General features: G+C 41.7%; 1 protein-coding gene and 1 long non-coding RNA gene across 2 annotated transcripts in view; one reads left to right on the forward strand and one right to left on the reverse strand.

Annotated features, from left to right (window-relative positions):
- Window positions 1–20766, reverse strand: part of LOC146432337 (uncharacterized) — a 136989-nt gene that overhangs the window by 73091 nt on the left and 43132 nt on the right. The window lies entirely within an intron of this gene.
- Window positions 3637–20766, forward strand: part of NETO2 (neuropilin and tolloid like 2) — a 31005-nt gene continuing 13875 nt past the window's right edge. Inside the window, exons 1-4 of the mRNA XM_085071924.1 lie at window positions 3637–3972; window positions 15790–15846; window positions 17336–17476; window positions 19267–19515. Coding sequence (XP_084928050.1) covers window positions 3939–3972; window positions 15790–15846; window positions 17336–17476; window positions 19267–19515 — 481 coding nt within the window. The 5' untranslated portion in view covers window positions 3637–3938. The remainder of the gene's footprint in view (window positions 3973–15789; window positions 15847–17335; window positions 17477–19266; window positions 19516–20766) is intronic.

Consider the following 20766-nt stretch of genomic DNA (forward strand, 5'->3'; position numbering starts at 1 on the left):
TTTTGAAATTAATGAATTTTTCAACCTAAGACAAAAAGGTCCATAGGTATATTCTAGCAGATCTAATTATATTGCCTACCAAATAGAGAAGTGCACTGCAAGATTTCTGAAGACTATCAGTTTCTTCCTGACTATTCAAAAGTTTGCAGTCTTCATTACTTGTAGTAAATAACAAAGCCAACTGTGCATATTTATGTGTGATTATGTATTACATATTATAATACAATTTCAATTGTATTATAATACAATACTGAGGCACTTGCACCTTCTATAATTTTCTAATTAGAAATTATATACTATTAAGATTTATCAAATGCACCTAAATCATACTGACAAAACCAAGTACCAGAACAATTAAAACATAACTCCTCATCTCATTTCATAATTATTCACTGTTGGCATCTATGTTTTTGCAACCTCTTTTAAAAATAATGTCCAAATAGCTGCTGGTCTAAGGCTGTTTGTGATGTACAGTTTGCTATTCAAGAGCAGGAAATATTTTAGGTAACATTAAAGTGAAAACTTTTCACAGAGTAGCAAGGCAAAGGAAGTTTTAAGGAGGAGGCAGACCCAGTTCTAATACAAATGTAAGCCTTTAGCTGCAGCAAAGCGCTGTTGTGACTGACTCATTCATCAGCTGCTCATGCAGGTGTTTACACCAGAATGAGTCCCACTGCCTTCCCTGAGCTACTCCTATTCAAAAATAATCATGAGGACTTTGATAGAGCATCAGAACAATACACAGCTGACTGTCCAAAAGCTGCCTTCAACCTTTCTTAACTCCCAAACTCAAGTTTAATTAAGTCAAGCTTATTGCTGGCTTGACCCGGTGGCAGAGCATTTTCCTTTCTGGAAACCTGCAAAGTGCAGGCTCAGAAAATGGGAACTGAACGCTTCTTCAGACCTGTCACTAGTGAAAGCACCACCTGTAAGAACTCCAGCAAAACAAAGCAACAGGGATGTCCACGGGAGAAATGTCTCTGAAAGCAGCAGTGAACGGCAGCAGAATGTGCCCCAAATCTACAAATTGATGCTATTCCCTGCCTCTCCCACACTGACAGCTTGACACAGCCCTGGGAAGAGAACAGGAGGAAAAGCTGCTCACTTCCCCAAGTGTGTAATAGCTCTGTTCAACCTTCTAATGGACAAACCAGAAGTTCAGCTCTTCAGTTAAATTGACTGTAGCAGATTGGGTCTTTGCAATTACTACCCAAACTTGTACTGAGCACACAGCATTACAAGAGTTTTCTCCTGTCTCTTTGGAGAGAGACAGTTGACCAGAAATAGTTCTCTTGAATGCAAATTCAGCCTGAGATCTGAGAATCAGGCCAATTCTCATTTCTTATATCATCACAAGTAATAAAAATATCCAAGTCAAATTTTGCCATCAGCTATACCAAAAAATAAAAAAAAGCAGGCAACCCCATGTTTCCCAACAATCTGCACAACAGCACAGTCAGATTTTAATTATGTACTTGCAGAGAAGATAAAAATTTTGGATGATGCCCAGATACACTAGTCTTTGATTTTCTTGGATTACTATAGTAAGCATTTTTGACAGTAAAGAAAATAATGCAAAGTAGCTACACCTGTTGAGGACTTCTTTATGTATAGAAGTTTTCACTATAGAAATTAACATTTCATCACACTGCTATAAATACATGGTTAAGAGGGGAACAGAGAAATCGCTTTATCCACTGCTGGAGTGTAGCAGCTATTTAACAATTCATGGAAAAACTATGCTTTGAAGAGGACTGTATCATCTCTATTTGAAATTGAAAGGACAATTCAAGTAAGTAGAATAATATAATTATGTAACTTGGGATTTTGCCAGACCATCAAGCTTAATACTTCATGAAGCTTCTTGCAACACTGAAATGGATCTTTAATGCCCAGAAAAGCTCAAGACCTCTGCGAGGTCTCGCCGGGGGTCCGGGAGGAGCTGCCGCCCCCCGCCCCGCGGGGCCCCGCGCCCGCTCCGTCCCGCTGCTCTTCGCTCCCTCTTCTGTTTAATTCGCCCTCACTGACAATCACACTGACTTGAGCGCCTGAAATATTTAACAGATAATCTGAAGCAAGAGAATGACCTTTTCTAACAGGATAGGCTGACCTTTGAACACTGTAGAAAGAATTTAGCATTCAAACACAGCATCAAACCACAAGGAAATCAGAGCTTCACCTCGCGCGCTCGTGTTCGACACCGTACTGAGCTGCCCGACTCCTTAAGCGGACGGACTCGCAAGTTGCAATTACGCATATAATTCACAGTTTGCAAAATCCGTTGGGTCTAGCGAGTGGGCTGGTTCCAAATTGCTTCCACAATGTGCTGCGCTCGGACAGCGGAGTTGCGCTTGGGGCACCTGGAGGTGCAGCCGTGCATCGCTGTGCAGCACCTGAATGGAGAACGCGATCTCCTCCGCACTGGGAGACGGGCCGGGGCCGCTCCCGGGCACGGCACCCCCGCGGCAGCTCCTGCTGCCTGCGCAAAGCTTTGCAACACGCACAGGTTTAAACATCTCCGTGATTCAATACCTCTGGAGCCTGAGCGAAAGATCTCAGCCTCGCCTAATCGGCAGTTCCACGGAAATACCCAGCGTTTCTTCAAACCGCGTTGCCTATGGGAGATCGGAAAGCATTTCTAAGGGACTACCGTGTCGCTATCATTTTACACGTAGCCTATGGGCACTCCAGCCTTTCGCGGCCATGCCCCCGGCTGTCCGGCACAGCCGCGGCTCTCGCCCTCACGCACCTCCCGCGGCAGCTCGGAGGGGTCTGGCAGGACGGGAGTCCCCGCGGCGGAATCTGCTGGCCGGGGCCTCTCCCTCCCTGCCCTTCCCCCGACATCGCCACCTGCCTCCACCTCAGGCTCTTTCCCTAAGTAACATCTCCCCTCACAAGCTAACCCGATGTGATGGATAACCAGAGGGACGGGAGCCAGGGCAGGCAGCAGGCTAAGTGCGCCTTTTTATTAACTTCTTGTAAAGTAATAGCTCCATTTTAGCTGTCACTCCTGTCAAACAACAGCCGCACAATAGCGTGTGATGGGCTCTTCCCGGCGCCGGAGCTGCAGGGAGCACACTGCAGCCAGGCAGGCAGCCGGGCACGCCGCACTGCCGGAGCCGAGCGGGCTCCCTGCCACCAGCGAGGGGGCCAAGGAGAGCAACGGAAGACCAAGGGAAGAACTGTGCCCCTTTTACTCCACGGGGACCCATTCAGATCCCACACAAAGCCGGGCAGACGGGATTCAGGTTTATCCGAGCCACCGTGCGCGGGAGAGGGTCCGCACGGCTCGCCCCCTCCGCCGCGGGGGACGCTCTCCAGGCGGCTAGCACCGCACACGGGAAAATCCCGGCAGACGGGGGGTAGGATAGGCCAGGGGCGTGAGGCACGGCGGGGGACCAAGGCGGACAGACCGAGGCGGGGCGCTTCAGTGGGGCCAGCCTCGATTCTCCGCGGGGACGGGGGTGAGGATGGGTGCTGCCCCAGCGCCGCCGCCCCCGCCTCGGTGCCCGGCCGAGCGGGAGGAGCACAGCGGCCCCGCCGGCTGCGGCTGTGGCTGCTTGCGGGGCTCCGTCGGGGGCGGGCACATGCGTACAAGCAGCTCATCCAGGCAAACACCCCTCACATCTTAAATGAGCTTCATTTAGCAGCAGCCGCTTCAGTCGGGCTGGGAGCTGCCGGGCTGCGCCCGGAGCGTGGCGTGGGGAGCCCCCCGGGGCAGGCCAGCCTCGACGGAGCCCGCCGCGCCCCGCTCTCGATGGGACTGAGCGCGGCGGCGGCTCCGCGCTCGGGCGGCGGAGGCTGAGCGCGCCCCGCGGGGGCGCCGGGCATGGCCGCGGGCGGGCGGGGGCCGAGCCGTAGCCGCGGGCACAGCGCCCTCGCGGGGGGCATCGCCGCGGCCATGGAGCGCCGCTGATCGCCGCCGCCGCCGGGAGACAATGGCCCTGCACAAACTCTGCTCGGTGCTGGAAGGTAGGAGCCTCGGGCGGCACGGCGCTCCGCCGGAGCGGAGACCGCGGGACCCCCGGCGGCGCCGCCCCTTCGGCTGCCCCGCGCTGCCCCCGGCGCCTTCCCAGCGCCGGCGGAAACTTCGGAGCGGGGGGCTCGGGGGCTGTGCAGGGGCGGCCGCCCCGCTGCTAGTGGGGCAGCTCCTCCCGGGCAGCTGCCGGCGCCCCGCACCGCCCCGCGTCCCTCCCCGGCCCCGCTCTGCCCCACGCGAGCCCCAGCGCTGCGGCGCCGGCTCGGGGCTGCGGGGCGGGCGCTGCCGGAGCTCAGCGCGGGGCCGAGCGGGGGGACGGAACGCATCCCGGGCTGCTCCCGGTCCCGCTGGGCGCGGGCGAGCGGCAGGGACACCCCGGCACCTCGGGCTGTGGGGAGCTCCCAGCGGCGGGGTCTTCTCGGCACCTCGGGTTTGGGTGGTCCCACCGGCAGGGACACCTCGAGTTCACGGGGGTCTCAGCCTGCAGATCACGGTGGCAGCGACCCACCCCAGTGCCCCGTATATTCCCGAGACACTCCTACAATATCCTACGCTCGTCTTTTCACAGTAAAAATACTCTCTGCTTTCGGGACTTTCCTAACGAGGTGCTCAACACTGTTCAGCTTATCACACTTGTTATCGGGAGCACGGTCTGTTTTCAGCAAGGTTTTCGGAAAACCTGTCACCTGAGGCACAAGCTACACCGTGACCGGTGTTTACCTGTGCTTTTCTTCTTGAGGCTTTTAAATCTTGTTTCTAACTTCTTCCTGTTCAGAGGTAAACAACTGAGCGAGGCTCCTCATCCGAGCATTTCTTTGTCTGTGCTATTATTTATACAGCTTGACAATGGGTGAGGGGTTTCTGTTAGAAAATAAAGCTAGATGTGGCACTTAACCTTGTGCCTTGAGATTATTTCTAGCATTCTGTATCTTCTTGAGCGATAGCCGACTTGATGGGGATTCAAGTCTATTTTTTTTTATTATGATTATTATTTTAAATTACTCTGTTAGGAAATGTTGATGTGACTGCATGCATTATTGAAACCAACAAGGCATTACTGCAGAGTGGAGAACTGTTTTGTGTATATATTGATGTCTTCCCACAGTATGAAAGTTGTAAAGAAGTCTGTTTTAAATCCAGAATGTTTCCATGGGCCATAAAATCACATGTTCCTGGCATGAAGGACTTAATGTCTTTAGGGTTTCAATAAATATTTTTCATTTGTTAGCATAATAACTGAGAGACAGAAGATACTTGTTTGCAATAAATGTCTGTCTCTCTCTATATTGTTAACCATCCACTGAGTTTAGACAACACAGAAACATATGGCTTACACGGGGAAAACAAGGCATTTAGGCTTTTTTCTACTGCCTCCTTTAAGTAACATGTTTAAATACCACAAGCCACTATAAAACAACCGTAAAATACAACTGATGTATCTACTATTTAAATACTTTATACATATGCAGATTTAATTACATTTCAGAAATATGTGATTGTTGCAAAATTGACTGTACAGGTTTTCCACTGAACAGACCTGTATATTTTTTTATAAACACACTAGAATCCAGGTGAAAAATCCCTCTACAGGAAGTTTTTTGTATTATTCATAATCCATAAATTGCACAAAGCCATTAGTCAATAAGTTGTTAGTATTCTAAACACATCCCTTGCCATGACTACAGAAACAACCTATCATTACTTAGCATCATACACTCCCTTTTATCTCTGCTTCACTAGAAGTCATTACATAGTCCCATTATTACACCTAATCAGAAACAAAAAAGTATATTCCTGAAGACAGACAGATAGATTTAGTTCCAGAAGGAAACTGATAGAAATAAAATTCGAAGTAACCCTCCATATTTTAGAAATTGCATCTTAAATTCTGCATGGAAGCTCTACCTACAGTGGCAGTAATTTTTTTTCTCCATACAAATAGCTTTGTGTGCCATGTACCATGAAGCTCAGTGTATCACGAGAAGTCATATTTTATTTAATATGTCTCAGAAACAGTTTAGTCTTCTGTTCTTAACATGAAATGCATATATACATTTCTGTCATCCACAAAAGTTCTATTTTGTGGCTGTGTTACCTCAGGGCAGAAAAAAGCCCATCATACTTCATGGAAGTTGAAATTTCTTATATTAAGCTTATTCAGAACTATTCTTCTGTTCTTCCTCAGCTATCAATAACAATGGCTGACTTAAATAAACATCTTCAAGTAATTCTTTCTGTCTCTGTTCAGCAAAACTTTTAAAAGTCTCATCCTGAGTCCCATCATCCTACACGGACTATTTGCTCTCCTGCAGCTCTCCCTGGCAGCAGTGCTGAGTGGCAGCGCTGGTGGAGCACAACAGCCCTGAGATTGCAGTGGCTGCAGCTTTTGCTCAAGTGGAGCCCAGCCAATGCCCACCTGCTTTCTCAGTGGGGTCTGTAACTTCTGGGAGGCCAAGAGCTTGCTGCATTTGGGCTGTTGAAAGACAAAGCCTTTTCTTCCTGCCTTCAGTTCTCAATGACATCTTAAACATGCTAGAATCATTCTCTGAGCCTGGCACAGCTTGCAAAATGCAACTGCTCTACAACAATAAAGCACCATAACCCTCCACTTCATGAAAGAGAAAAGCAGCTGCTTTTGTAATAAAGCCATGCTCCTGTTATGCTTAGGAAGTTAATATACCTATCTTGAATTTCCTTGAATCTAGTATTCTCCCAAAATGTGTTTGCTAAGGGCTTGTTCTAATGCTTCAAATATGCTCCCTCTTTAATTTCCATATGCTATTATTTGGTAAAAAAAATCCTCTACAAGCTGTAAGTTAAATCCTTCCTGTACATTAGTTTTGGTCTGTTTCAGTTAATACATTGGATTAATTTTAAAAGCCAAAAAGAGAATTCTGTAGCTTCTGACCCAATAATTCAACAAGCAGCCAGGGCTAGAACAAATTACATTCCCAGCCTTCCAGTGGACTACAGAATTATTTCCAACTCTGCCAGGTTGCAAGAATGTGGACTGCTATGATTTAACTTCCTGCCATTCTGCTCAGGCTTCTCATTTGCATTTTGGCATGATTTTAACAGTTAATTTCTCACAAACAAGTAGTGTTAGGAAGCAAGGCTTCCTTCCATACAACAGCTAGAAATTGTGGCTGCCTGTTTCCAAAACCAAAAGGTGTAACAATGCCATAAAAAGCTGAAAACAAGCAGGAAAAAATATAATTCAAAAACTTTTAATAGTTTCATGATGTATTCATTGAAGCTAAAAGCAAAGTACTGACTGTAGAAGCTACAGTGATCCTAATGACAGCAGTATCAAGCACAAGTCAGGATATTATTTTTTACTTAAATAGTATCTACTTGCAACCTTTTCTGCTGCACTGAAAGAAAGTGAAATCCCAAACTGCTTGCACTGCTAAGCAGTTCAGCAGAAGTCACTCAAGTAACTGCAGGACAGGATTCAAAAAGCTGCAGTGTTAAAAACAGGGAGAGTATTTGGTGGTGTTCATTATATCTCGCTCTTAATAGACATACAAACTTAATATCCAAAATGCACCACTCTGCAGCATAACTTCAAAAACATTAACTCCCTTGTTTTCCTAAGACATAGCTGACCATGACCAGTAACAGTCTTACAGAACAAGTTGGTTATGATTACATTGATTTTAATAGAAAATTTCAGTGTGTAAATCAGGTCTATGGCTGTAGCCAGAGTACAGAATAACGCTGGATTGAAGCTAAAGGAGCTACTGAATTATGGATCCCTGTCTAAAGAAAAAGTTAAGATTTTTAGCATCTTCCTTAAGGTTTCATTCACAGGGAGAGATTAGACAGAAAAATTACCCCTGAAGTAAAACTTTATAAGCTATTCATCATTTATGAACCTGTAAGAAAGTCACAATATAATTAATTGCAGAAATGAAGAGGGCTGCTAATTGCACATACTCTTGTACGTGTAGTTTACATACAAAGCAAATCCATCACTAAGTGTATAACATGTCTGGACTGAATGAAAATTTTAATGTCTTGGGTTCAAGCTGGGGTTCTAGCACTGCAAACAAGCTTGCTGCTTTTCTGTCTTATGTACTTCAATTTGTTTTTTTCTAATTAATGGAGCACTTACAGTCTAGGACAACTTAAACAGCTTGGTACCTTTAAACAGCTTGCTGTCTCTGTCAGTATATGACTGGCAACTGCCACCTCAAATACTGCAAGGTACGGGATTGGGGGAGTGTAAATCTCACAACAAAAATGAGCAGGTAACTTTTAGTGAAAAAATTCCACATTTCTTTTAGATTATTTTTGTGCTTCACTCAGTTTTCTGCAATTACAAACCTGACCCCACTATGCAGCAGGAAAGAATGGCCAACATGTTAACAAATTGTTTCACAAAACCTCCTTCATTACAACAGGGTAAATTTGATGACCAGAAAGTTAAGTCTCTTTTTATGGGACTGCGAGTGAGGAGCTGGAAAAGAAAAAATTGTACTCTATACATAAATTGACAGGGGATAGCAGAAAAGAACTTTTAATATTAATTTCATAATAGACATTCTGGGAAAGATTTCCACTGAAAGATACAGTATATTACTAATAAATAAGAGAAGATAAAGAAGTCTGGTATAATCTGATCGATTTTTAAGTACAAAGTATCACTACCCAATTTCTCTAGGAATAAGTTATCTCTGAGAAAAATGTATTGAGAATAGTCATGTGCAGCAGGATCAGCTCTGTCAGCTAGAGGAAAATCATCTGAACTTGAAGTCAGTGTATATATTTTAATAAGGTTTTTGAAACCCCTCATCAACATGGTTTGCACATGCAGTCTTCTCATCAGTCTTTTGCTGTACACAGCTTGGAGATGAAAAAAAGGCTCTTCCATATAAAAAGGAAAGTTTCTATTTTAAAAATGAAAGCTATCATTCTTCTGGCAGAAGTTTTGCTGGCAGACAGACCCAGGGATGGATTATAAGTAACAGGATGTGGAGCAACGGGTAAAATGAAGCAGCCCACAGCTGCTTATACATTTTAATGGAGGACGGGATCAGAAATGTTAATGTTTTGAGCAAACCTGGAGGGGATTCTGTCATAGATCCATCCAAGCATGAATTGTTCTGGAGATGATTTTTATCAAAGGGACATGGGAGAACTGCACTTACTTCCTGAATCAGTTAACCTGGTTTCTCTGCAGAGATAGAGTCCCAATTTGTTTCTCTGGCAATCTTAAGAGAGGAATCCCTACTGGAAACAGCTGGAGTGAGATGAAAATGTTATATCTGAGAATAGACCTGAGTGCATTCAGATATCCTGCTGGCAGCTAATGGCTAACAAGATTTGGATCTTAGAAGGCACCAGAGTCACTGTTAATAGCTGGTGAAGCCCACTTCTGCTATCAAGCTTTTGTGAGAAGGATTAAAAATGGGTTGGCAGCTCCACTAGCATGCTCAGGGTAAGACTTAAAACCAGCTAAAATATGTCTTGCCTGATGCACACCTTCATCTCTGTACTTTATTCTGTAGCAATCCTGCTGCATGTTCCAATATAAGAAAATCACTGGAGCTGTTAATAGGATAAATTGTAGGCAGCCACCTTAACTGCTTTTTGATACTCATTTTACCAAGCTGCAAATGTCCTGTTGAGACCACAATAGATTAAGGAATGTATACAGATTATGAACTATAAAAATGTTTGGGATTCAAAAACTGCTGGGTTTTCATCCTCAGCAAAAGAATTGTTAGTCTGAAATACAGCAGCAACAGATGCAATCCAGTATTCCCTTTGCCAATTAACAAACATAGCAAATGCTAGGAAGAGAGAGAAAAACCTCATTCCTTGAAATGTCCAGTTTGTGTTTCTAAACTAAAAATGGCTTGAATCCGAAAGCAGTTAATAAGCTTTTTGAAAGAAAAGGAGGTGACCATCCACACAGAATTACATGAAATCCAAAGTGTCTGGACACTTTACCTGTCTGTCTAAATTGCACAAGTTCTATACAAGACCACCCACCAGTCAATCAATCACTTTGAATTTTTGCAGCAACTTGTCCTTGATCAGAGTCTTTAAAAGCAACCAAAGTATGTGTAATTCATGTTGGCCAGAGAATAGGATAGGATATGACATCATAAATGTCCCCAGCACATGAATAGCTAATATTAATGGTTAGACACATGTGAGTAAAAAAAATGGATATAACAGCTGAAATACTGTGATGAGCAGTTGCTGCAAGTAATGCTAATTTTAGCACAGAGGGCAAATTAGGAGCTAGGTTTAAGAAGAGTACACAGAAAAGGAATCATTCCCATAAGGCAAAACAGAGTATATAATTAAGATCAAGCATTTGTTACTCCAGGCTGGATCTGCCAGAAAGAAGCAGGCATCTTGGCCAGATTTTCCAACGTGCATGACCTATGCATTGCCAGTTACCATCTATCTGGACTATATGTGTACAAGGTGCTGCCTAATCCAGGGAGCAGAAAACAGAGATCCAATGAATCCTGCTTTAAGCAAAGTCTGTCATCTTTATCCCTAGGATTCTGGCTACCACTATATTAAGAATGTGTAATTCTCTAAATGATTAAGTCTTTATTTTAAAAAAATGCTGGAATTTTTCACTCTGTTTCTCAGTTGTGCCTGACTGCTCCCCAGTTTGATATTCAGCTTGCCCTGCATGCATAGATCCCCCATTGTTATCACTGAAGACAGACACTGCTCTCAGAGCCACACAGCAAATCTATCTGTTGTCTCTGTGTGAAGATCCCTAGAGCATGCAGAAAGAGCAGAGGAAAGACATATCATAGGGAGCTCAGAGCTGCACTGTATCCCATGAAATCTGAAGAATTCATCTTGCCAGAAAGTACAAGCATATGTCAGATTTGCAGCCTAAAGCGCTTGTTTTTCTAAGCAACATGCTGATTTCTCAGTATTGGGTTTAGCATCCATTTACTGTAAAACTAACTATATTATTCTCATTTTTATAGAGAAATAGGAGCCACATATTTATGGACCTCACTATATATACTCCAATGCAGAAATTGACTTTTTTTTTTTTTAGCTTAGATTTATTTTTGAAAATTTAAGAAATGCCAACAAAGAACATCTTGACTCCTGCAAACAACGCAAAGTTTACTACACCAGTTCAGGGGCTTCTTTTATATTATTCCATAAGCCTACTTCAACAACAGAATAGTAAGAAATTTCACTGTATGGTTAGTGTCTTCACTCTTCAAAATTTATACAGCTGTCTGGAGGCTATGTGATCTAAAATATTTCATGCAAAGAAGTGTAGAAAAGGAAAAATCCATTCCTTTAAAAGCAGAGACAGAAACCTGCTGTTTTTTCTTTATTCCTAGCTCATGCTCACACAGGTAAAAACTATCAAAGCTTTAAATGGTTGTACAAAAGTATGCACCATAATTCATGAAATACAAGTCCAGAGCAGATACCAGATTCATGAAAAAAAGAACCTCCTCAGTCTCTGCCTCGGTGTATGTGCTGCTGTTGGCTTAATGATGGCCTCTTCTGCAGGGTACAGATCATGAAGTGGAAGCTCAGTGTAAGGTGCAGAAGCACTAACTTTTATTATATTTATCACCTAAATATCTTTAAGTTCATAAGATCAGTGTCCCATAGCTCAGTATCCTCTGGTGGAATTCTCACCATACTCCTCCAGTAAAAACAAAACACTCAGCTCTCCCCTGCATCCCTTTGATATTCAATGCAATCATGTAATTCTGCGCTATGTGTGCTGTTGCTTACATCAGCAAGCCATGCTCAAGTGGCATTTTTACTCACTGCTTATGCTTCCTATACCGTAAAAGACTATGGAGCTAAGACTAGACTTATCTTTCATCCACACTGAAGAACAGTCATGTCAGAGAGATCTGTAAGAGGCTTTAAAAGAGGAAAAGAGGAGCAGAGGAATACTGTGTCCCTTTGTAAGTTGAGGTGCATTATAACTATTTGAATTGCAGTTTATTAGAAATAACAAGATCATTCTTCATCCTTCTGGAAGTGCTCCAAGACTCTTGGTGAAAGTGGTTTGGTTTCATGGCTGTTCCAATTGCTGTGTCTGTGTCCCTGAATGCAGTACCAGGACACTGGTTCAGCACTAGCTCTCCACTGCACCATTCTCTAGGATTTGTCTCTTCCCTAAACATCTTCCTTCTTATGGATTAGTATTGTCCAAATTAGTCTTTGAGACTCAAAATTATTTTTCCAGGAAGTAGTATGGATTTAGGACACCAGGAGATTGCTTTGTTGTTTTTAAAATGCACAAAAAATGGGTTAATAGAAAGAGCCTGAAAGGTCTAAAAATATCCTGACTGATTATTTTTTTCCTTTTCCTTTCATCCTGAATATTGATAGACCTTGTTTTCAGCCCCCAAACTCCTGTTAGCTTTCACACATTATACTGTGTCATGTCAATGCACTCAGTTTAAGGCAATACTACCTCAGGCAATCCAACCCAGTGCTCTAAGGAAGAACAGGTAAGTCCTCTGCACCTTTTTGCCAGCAGTGTCACACAGATAAGGACAGCACACATCCAGACTATTAGCCAGAGACACCTCTTTTCTTTATCATGCTGTCACCCAGGGTAAAAGTAGTGGCAAAGGAGTCCTTGGAACGTTTGCTACCTGGGCTACTCTGAATACATCTTAAGGGCTGTTGAGAGCATGAGAAGGATGGGCATTGTCAGGGAAGGGCAAGAAAGAGGTGGAGGAGATTAAAACTGAAGAGGGTGAAAAGGGCAGGGAACAAAGAGAAGGTAGTCCATACTATTTCCACTCATCCATATAACATGGCAAAAGGAAGACAGACAAATATTCAGCCCATGTCTTCTGCAGTTGCCTGCATATCCATGCTGCTCTGCAAGGAATATGCACTGTTTGTTTGCATTTACACACGTACAGGGCTGGACTATTTATAGAAACAGCACAGCTTTAGTGAAAGCCAATCAGGCTTCCTGAAGTCCTTTTAGGGGGCTTGTTTCTTTATCCACATCAACAAGGGAAATCAATGGTTAGTGTAACAGAACATATATTCTTACATTGTCTCCATCAATACAATCACTGAAATAAACATAGATATATACTGATAGTTTAAAAAAATGTGTATACTGTAACAGTGGTAGCCATAGTAAAGAGCTGTACTAAATAAAAATCAAAGCAAACCAAAAAACCCTCAATTTTTCACTGTTACTTGAAAGTGACTATTTGCATTCATTTTGTTAGTCACATGTTTGTTTCACTCATATTTCTCTCTGTGTTTGCTTTAAGAAAAAAAGTCAAAGCTCATTTTGCTATTTGAGAAGCAGCACAAGTTACACAGAGCTTTCTCTGTCCTTGCAAAACAGAGGGTGGGCAAAGCACCTCTTAAAGAAAGGTGAATTCAATAGAACATACTGACACATGATTCTTACAGGATTGTGGAAACTGCCTTTCCTTTAACAATAAAAGCCAGCTTTGAAGGGTTGCTCCAAAACCAGTGTAGAAAAACCCCAAAGAAAAGAGACTGACAACTTTATAACCACTGTCAAGATTCTCACTTGGGGAGAAGTGATTTCAGGAGTACAAATGCATTTTAAGTTCATGCAACTCATAAACTCAGACTTTTGAGTGTACAGTTTAAACACAGAATCTGCAAAAATAAACTGCAAATAATTTTGAAATAGTATCATCTACATAAGAAATAGTAAAAACTAAAACCAGCTGAAAACTAATGTAAGTCATATGTTAAAAAGATGGAATATTTGTTAATTTGCTTTAAAGACTAGTGAACATCCATAACCTGAATACCAGAAATGTGTGCTAGATGCTTTCTTCTGAATTTTCAGTCTAGGGTGAGTCAGCAATGATTAGCAGCAGATACTTTGTATTTGGATAATGTCAGTATATTTTTAAGTATATTAATATTGATGAAAATGCGGAATTATTGCAAGGATGGAAATTGAAAACTACTTAAATCTTCACCTACTCTAATATAATCCATCCCTAAAAATCAAATAGCTTCTAAGAACATAGCACTTGTTTGCAAGACCCATATGGTATTTCAGAAAACACCCACAGTTATGAACCTGACTTACACAGGAAAAAGCAGTTGTTCGTGAGAAAAGTTTCAGAATGAAACCCAGTCTGCTTCAATATGGGTAGAGAGAAGGACGGGCAGCAGAAACATACCTAATAAAACATAAATGCTAGATGGACACTTTCAGGAGCAGACTTTGGTTCCTTTTATCTTTTCCCAAGATAATATATCCATGCCAACTTTAGAGGAGCATCTGGATGAGTTGAATCAGGATCACTGTAGTTCACAGTCAGTGCATGCTCACTCTGGAACTCTAAAGGGCTCAAAGTCCAACAGCAACACAGGGAAAGCCACAGATGGAGAAAATGCCATTTCAACTGAGCCACTAAAATGCCTGAGCAACAAGGCAGGAAAACTGGGAAAATAAATGAACTTCTTGAATGTGACAATAAAATTCCTGCTGAAATCTCTTTTTTGCCATGCAGTGCTAAGACCATGCCTGCCTGACAAGTAGATTAAGAACATGGGAAAGGCCATACCAGGTCACATTAAAGGTCCATCTAGCCTGGTATCTTCTTTTACAGAGATATAAAAGCAGAAACAGTATAAAAGTAGAGCAAATTATATTTGCTCCAAATACATCCCAGACTTCCAACAACTTATAGCTTAAGGGTTTTCCGAAACAGAATTTTCTACCTTAAGGATGTGTTATGAAGTATGTGCCTTAAAAAAAAAAAAGAAAAATCTTTGTTTAATCTGAACACGCCACCTGCTCGCTTTGTCTGACACTGCCTGGTTGTCTACTGGAAGAGACAAGCAGTAGTAGTTGCTCAGTTCTCAATCTCAATGATACTTGTGGTTTTGTAACATGTATCCTATCTCTCCACAGCCAGTTTCTGTCCAGCGTTCAGGCCTGCTTAGCTAATTATGTAAGAGATGTGTCCAGAATTTCAGAGCTACTCAAGATGGAAGCAAATGAAAGATGTGAATAATGGCATATTAATATACTTTGTTTCATTCTCTTACCCCCTCCTAGTAATCCCAAACTATGTGATGTGACAAAGCATTTTGGGAGAATCTGAACATTAAGCCTTGCTTTAAAATTGCTGATGGATTGTGGAATATGGAATCTTTCGTATGTGCTGTTCATACTGATGCTTCTTGGGTGCAGGGAATGTGTAAATGTAAGGGAAGGCCAAAAGTAAAAGAGCCAGGAAAAAGAAAGGAGGCTCTTCATCACCAAAACTTGCATCTGCCATTTTCTACTGCTCCATCATTGGCAGAAATCCCTGGTATTGTGTGGCAGCATTACAACAACCAGTCTTGCAAGCACAATTCTGTGAAATCTATGGAGGGGTTAAGATCATGCAGTGTCTCCTGTGGTCCAGATTAATTTCTTGGAAGCTGGAGAAGTCTTTTGCACACATTATGCAAATGGAGTTTTAGGATAAATATGGTTCATTATAGCAGTGAAACATCTTGTTTCAGGATATAAAAGTTTTATAGACAACAGACACCATGTAAACTGTAGAAAATATTCTTAAAATCCTCTCAAATAATTGCTGTTCTCATACACTTTTGAGGAACCTGGAAGAAGGACCAGCAGTGCACACAGGCTGCACTAGTTTCGTAAGTTGAAATTTTAAAGAAAACACAGAAATTAATTATATATTTTTGTATGTTCTGAGTTGTTTTGCTCAGTGATCCCAGGATTGTATGAACCAGGACTGCAGAAAATGATCTATGACTTTGAAGAATTACTGATGTTTTTCCTGTCCAATTTCTCTCATCAGTGTTGCTTGTAACAATCCTGGTAGTGGAGGGCATTGCCGTGGCACAGAAGACACAAGGTACAATTTTAGTTCAATGATTTTCTCTCAAAAAATGTAACAGTTTTATAATTTTTAATTGAGCAATAGAAGTGAAAGGAAGTGTTTGCATTCAGATATTAATAGCTCTTGAGTTACCAGCATGAATTGTATTTTCCATTTCCCCCCATTTGCTGCATTTTCTCCCAAATGAACAAAGCCACCCAGTCACAAAGAACATGGAAGTTTCACTTTCCCAGGTAAAGTTCTACAGTTTTAGATGTTAGAGGTGGGAAAGAAACCACCACGGAAATTCATGTTTTCTGTATCTGACAACAGGCTTTTCAAATAGTCCACCCACAAACATTTTTGAAGCCTGCTGAGTGGGGAAGGAATCAATTTCACAAACCTTATTTTTTCATATGTGGGATTACCCACACTTAAGAGAGAAGAATTCCTTGAACTGCCACCTACAGAATTTCCTTGAAAAATTTCTCCAGGAGAGGATTTTTCACCCCCATAAATCAAAAAGCTGTCAAGATACCAGTGGAAGGTGAAGTAATTTACTGGAGGCATCTAAGACCTGTACCAGCATGGATGTCCTCTCACAGGTCTGCAAATTAAAACTAAATATAAATAACAGTATGAGAGCATCCTGTGAGATTTAGCAAATATCTATCAGAAACCACATATCGTGTTTTTCTCTCTCCAGTTCTGCTGATACCAAGGAGAAGGGCCAAAGGTACTTAAGAATATCAGAGATCACACTATTCCCATCCTCTTCTTGGATGAGGAAATCTGAACCAAGGTCCTATGAATGGTCCAGCATGAAGAATTAGTTTACTAAACTACATCATCTCAGTCACAGAACACTGAGATTGTACATCCTCTTCCCTGTACATCAGAAGAGGAGATTTGGTCTTAAATGAGACCCTTAGCTACCAGGACAATCTACCTATTGCTAGTAATTTTATTAACTACCATTGCTGTATTTAGTGTAATTGCATATTGTAATTCATTCTGTTACAAACATTCTCTATTCCAGCAAATTACTGTAAATAGATGTCCCACCTAAGGATAGCATACTCTGGAATCAAGGTCAAAACTAGTGAAAGCTGACAAATATTTCAGATTATATTTACATAGGAACGGAGATGACATAAGCCATAAAATAATGGTATTGGCAGCAACTGTGACTATTTCACTTAGAAAGAAGAGTATCAAAAACCCGGACTGACTTGGGTAAAAAAGAATATTACTCCTGCTCTTTCCAAGGATCTCTGGACATATTTGATATTCAAAAGCTGTTATATCTTTAGAATATACCCTGCCACAAAATTAAACATAATATTTCCCTAGATAGACACTAATGAGCACCTTACAAGAGGGTTTGCAAACAAAATAAAAACTAAAATAAAATACTTTTTTCTTTATAGGCTATGTGTCATGCCACAGTTTTACTTTAGCAATATCAAATCTGCAAGCTTGCAGAAGGAACTTATTTGATCACTTTTTTTTTTTTTTGCTTAAGGTGGGCAGAATATTGGAGTGAATCGCATTCCTCCCACCCAGTGTGACAACTGGGTCCGGACCAGTAATGGAGGGCATTTTGCTTCACCAAACTACCCAAACATGTACCCACCCAATCAAGAGTGCATCTATATCTTAGAAGGTACCTGCTGTATTTCTGTTTTGTTGTGCTGTAATCTTACATGGAGCATCTTGAACTGTTAAAACTGTCACCTTATACTGTTGTAAAGTATTGCATTGCCATACTGGTAATATAATGAATTCTGCAATTATTTACTTGAATAAGAAACTAAATTTGCTCTCTCAAGTAATAACAAACTAATAAGAAATGCAAAGATTAAGAAATAAGCTATGTAGCATAAGACATACCCTCACAGCCAGGAAAAGCAGCAGCAGATATACTGTAATCTGTGAAGGCACAGAACTATTTAGATAAAAACTGTAGTTTGTTATCTTAATATCACTGATAATAGATTGCAAAAGATGAAGACTATTTCATAGTATGCTGTATTGTTCTAGCTCACAAGCAGAAAATTTTTATGCTGTCCTTCGTTAATAAAAAAGATACATCTGGCTGCTGTAGCACTGTACTAAAAATACTGAGATTCGTTAGCACTGCTGAGGTCACTATTAAAATAATGTGGTGAGGACAAAAAATGTCATTAAATAGAATAAAAACATATTCCAATGAGAATATCTTAAATAAAGGCTGCAAGACTTGAGAGACTCCAATTATTTTTCCTCTTATTAGAATGCACCCAAAACTCACTGTAGTCAGCTAAAAATATTAGTCAGCCTAATCATCAGATTCATATCAATTAATTGAAATATTTCAAGTAACGAGGTTGGGTGAGTTTTTGTTTGTACAGTACAGTGGTCATTCCTAGACCCCTCCTTTTTGCTTGTTCACATGCACATCGTGGTTTTGTACCTTGCCTGCCCAGGAGTGCCCCAGAGAACAGCCAACCTGTCCTGGGGCACAAGGAGCAGCTTCCACGTCTCAGTCCTTTCACAGGAACATTGTGGGTGCCTGAGTAGGAAAAAGGCCCTCCAGAATTTCTAGCCAAGATGTGCTCCTTTGTGCAGACCACTGCCAATATGCACAGCAGCTACAGATGCATGTAGCTCATGTGAGTGAGGCAGAAGGTCTGAGGGGAGCGTTGGAGACGTGTGAGTAAATCCTTTCTGCATTCAGGAAAAGCAGGCAGCGTGTGATTGCTCAGTGCTGTCACTCCAGATCCCAGCCAGGATCAGGAAGTTCACGTAGTGCAGCCAATGCCAAGAACCAGGAACACTAAAGCCTTTCATACAGGAGAAAGTCTTGGGATCCAAACCACCGATGTGACAGTTAGGATTTAGGGCTCTGATCCGAATCCTTGGGTTAGGCTGCCACTGGCTCAGACTTAGCAACATCTCTAGCCATCTGAATATTATTGACATATACAAAGCATTTGCACTTCTCTGAATATTCTAATAAAAGATGGCTTCTGTGAAAGGATCTCCAAATTTGAGAGTAGTTCTTCTGATCTTCCTCTTTTCCATTCTTTCTGCGTAGCTCAGTGTTTTGTCCTTTCTAATGTAGTTTTTTTTCACAGAGCATTTGTTTTAATTTATATCTTAATATTAAACCTTGTTTGGATACCTTTGCATATATGTTAATATCTGCTATATGTGCTGCATTAAATTAGTGTGATTTCTAAATTTTCAACAATTAAGATCAGCAAGCAGAAAATTCTGTAAGATTCTATGCAAAAGTATCTTTCAGAAAATAATTTTTTAAATTTTTGTAGCAGATTGCAGATGTATTTTGAGAAGTTCCCGGTTTCTTTTTTATCTTGCTGGTTTGGAAGCCTGTCTCTTCATTACTTCATGCCTTTGTGTTTTTCATGTAGATCGTCATTTAATCTTTTGCTCTATTTTTTTTACGTCTAGCTGCTCCACGACAAAGAATTGAGTTGACCTTTGATGAACCCTATTACATAGAACCCTCATTTGAATGTCGGTTTGATCATCTGGAGGTTCGAGATGGACCTTTCGGGTTCTCCCCTCTCATTAATCGTTACTGTGGGCTGAAAAGTCCTGCACTAATTAGATCAACAGGGAGATTTATGTGGATCAAGTTTATTTCTGATGAGGAGCTGGAAGGAAAGGGATTTCAAGCAAAGTACTCATTTATACCAGGTAAAGATGTCTAAAATTCTGACTGAGTTAATGATCATCTGCTCCCATTGAACTCCGTGGGTGTGATTGTCCTCTCAGCCAAGAGCTGTATTGCAGCATAAGCACATATAAAGGCACAGTGACAATGTGGTAGTCACAGTCTCAGTCCTGCTAATTCTACAAGGTACGTGGCTAAAAACACTTGGGAAAGGAAATTACAGGTCTGTAGTTGGATAGTGAAGAGGACAGTTGAGCTCATTCATGCTGAAGCAGCATCCCTCTGTATCGCTCTAACTTGTACCAGTTCCACCAGTGGTAGGAAAGGAAGGAATATTTATGCAGACAGAGCTGCCTTTTCACCAGCCTCTCTTCTAGGAGTATAAGGCACTGGACAAAAGCACTGGGAGCAACTTTACAACAGCACTCCAGACAGATGCAAAACATTTTAATGGAGATTTTAAATCTCCATTCTGAAAACTCAGAGCAAATATCTGCACAGTCCAAGCATGAGCTCTCGGTATAACTGGATTCCCTCAATCCTTGGGCTCAGACAACAGAGCTGCTCTTTGCTCAAAGTCCTGTGTAGTTCACAGGTACAGAGGAGAGGACAATGTGCTAACAGTGCCTGTAGACAAACAAAAATTGCATCTGTTCTGTGGGGATATTTACACTGGCAGAGGATCCTCCTTACATGAAAATTTGACCTGATGTCCTTGTGCAATGCTTGACTACTGTACTTCAGAGCTACTACATGTCTAGTTATCAGCATTTTATTGTCTTTGGGACAAAAGACAATATACAAGTGTCGGCTCTACTACTTCGATAAATGTATACACAAACATAACTGTCGCTGTTGAGCAGCTAGCAGAGTAATGAATGCATCAGTTCTCAGTGGCAAGAAGGAATGACCTTTATTGTTTTGATTTCATCACATATATAGAGTTCTCAAAAATCACCCAGATTGGTCAGTCAGAAGCCTTCCCCCAGGCCTGATTGGCCAGGCCTGCACTGCCCAAGTTCTGGGACACTGTTCCAATAACATCCAAACTTTATCTTTATTTACAAAACACAAGAAAACTTCTCATGGGAAAAACCTGTGCTAGCCACACATAACTTCTTAATGTTATCTTTACCCCTACAGCATATGAAAACACTATTCCTGGTTATATATTACTGCTTAGGGATTTAGACTTTGAAACTTCAGATTAACATGGTGACCAGACCATTGGGAATAGCATGATAAAATGTTTTCACAGGGACAGTTCTTACGCA

This window comes from Lichenostomus cassidix, chromosome 11, assembly GCF_008360975.1.
Source record: "Lichenostomus cassidix isolate B80296 chromosome 11, HeHo_3.0, whole genome shotgun sequence".
Taxonomy (NCBI): Eukaryota; Metazoa; Chordata; class Aves; order Passeriformes; family Meliphagidae; genus Lichenostomus; species Lichenostomus cassidix.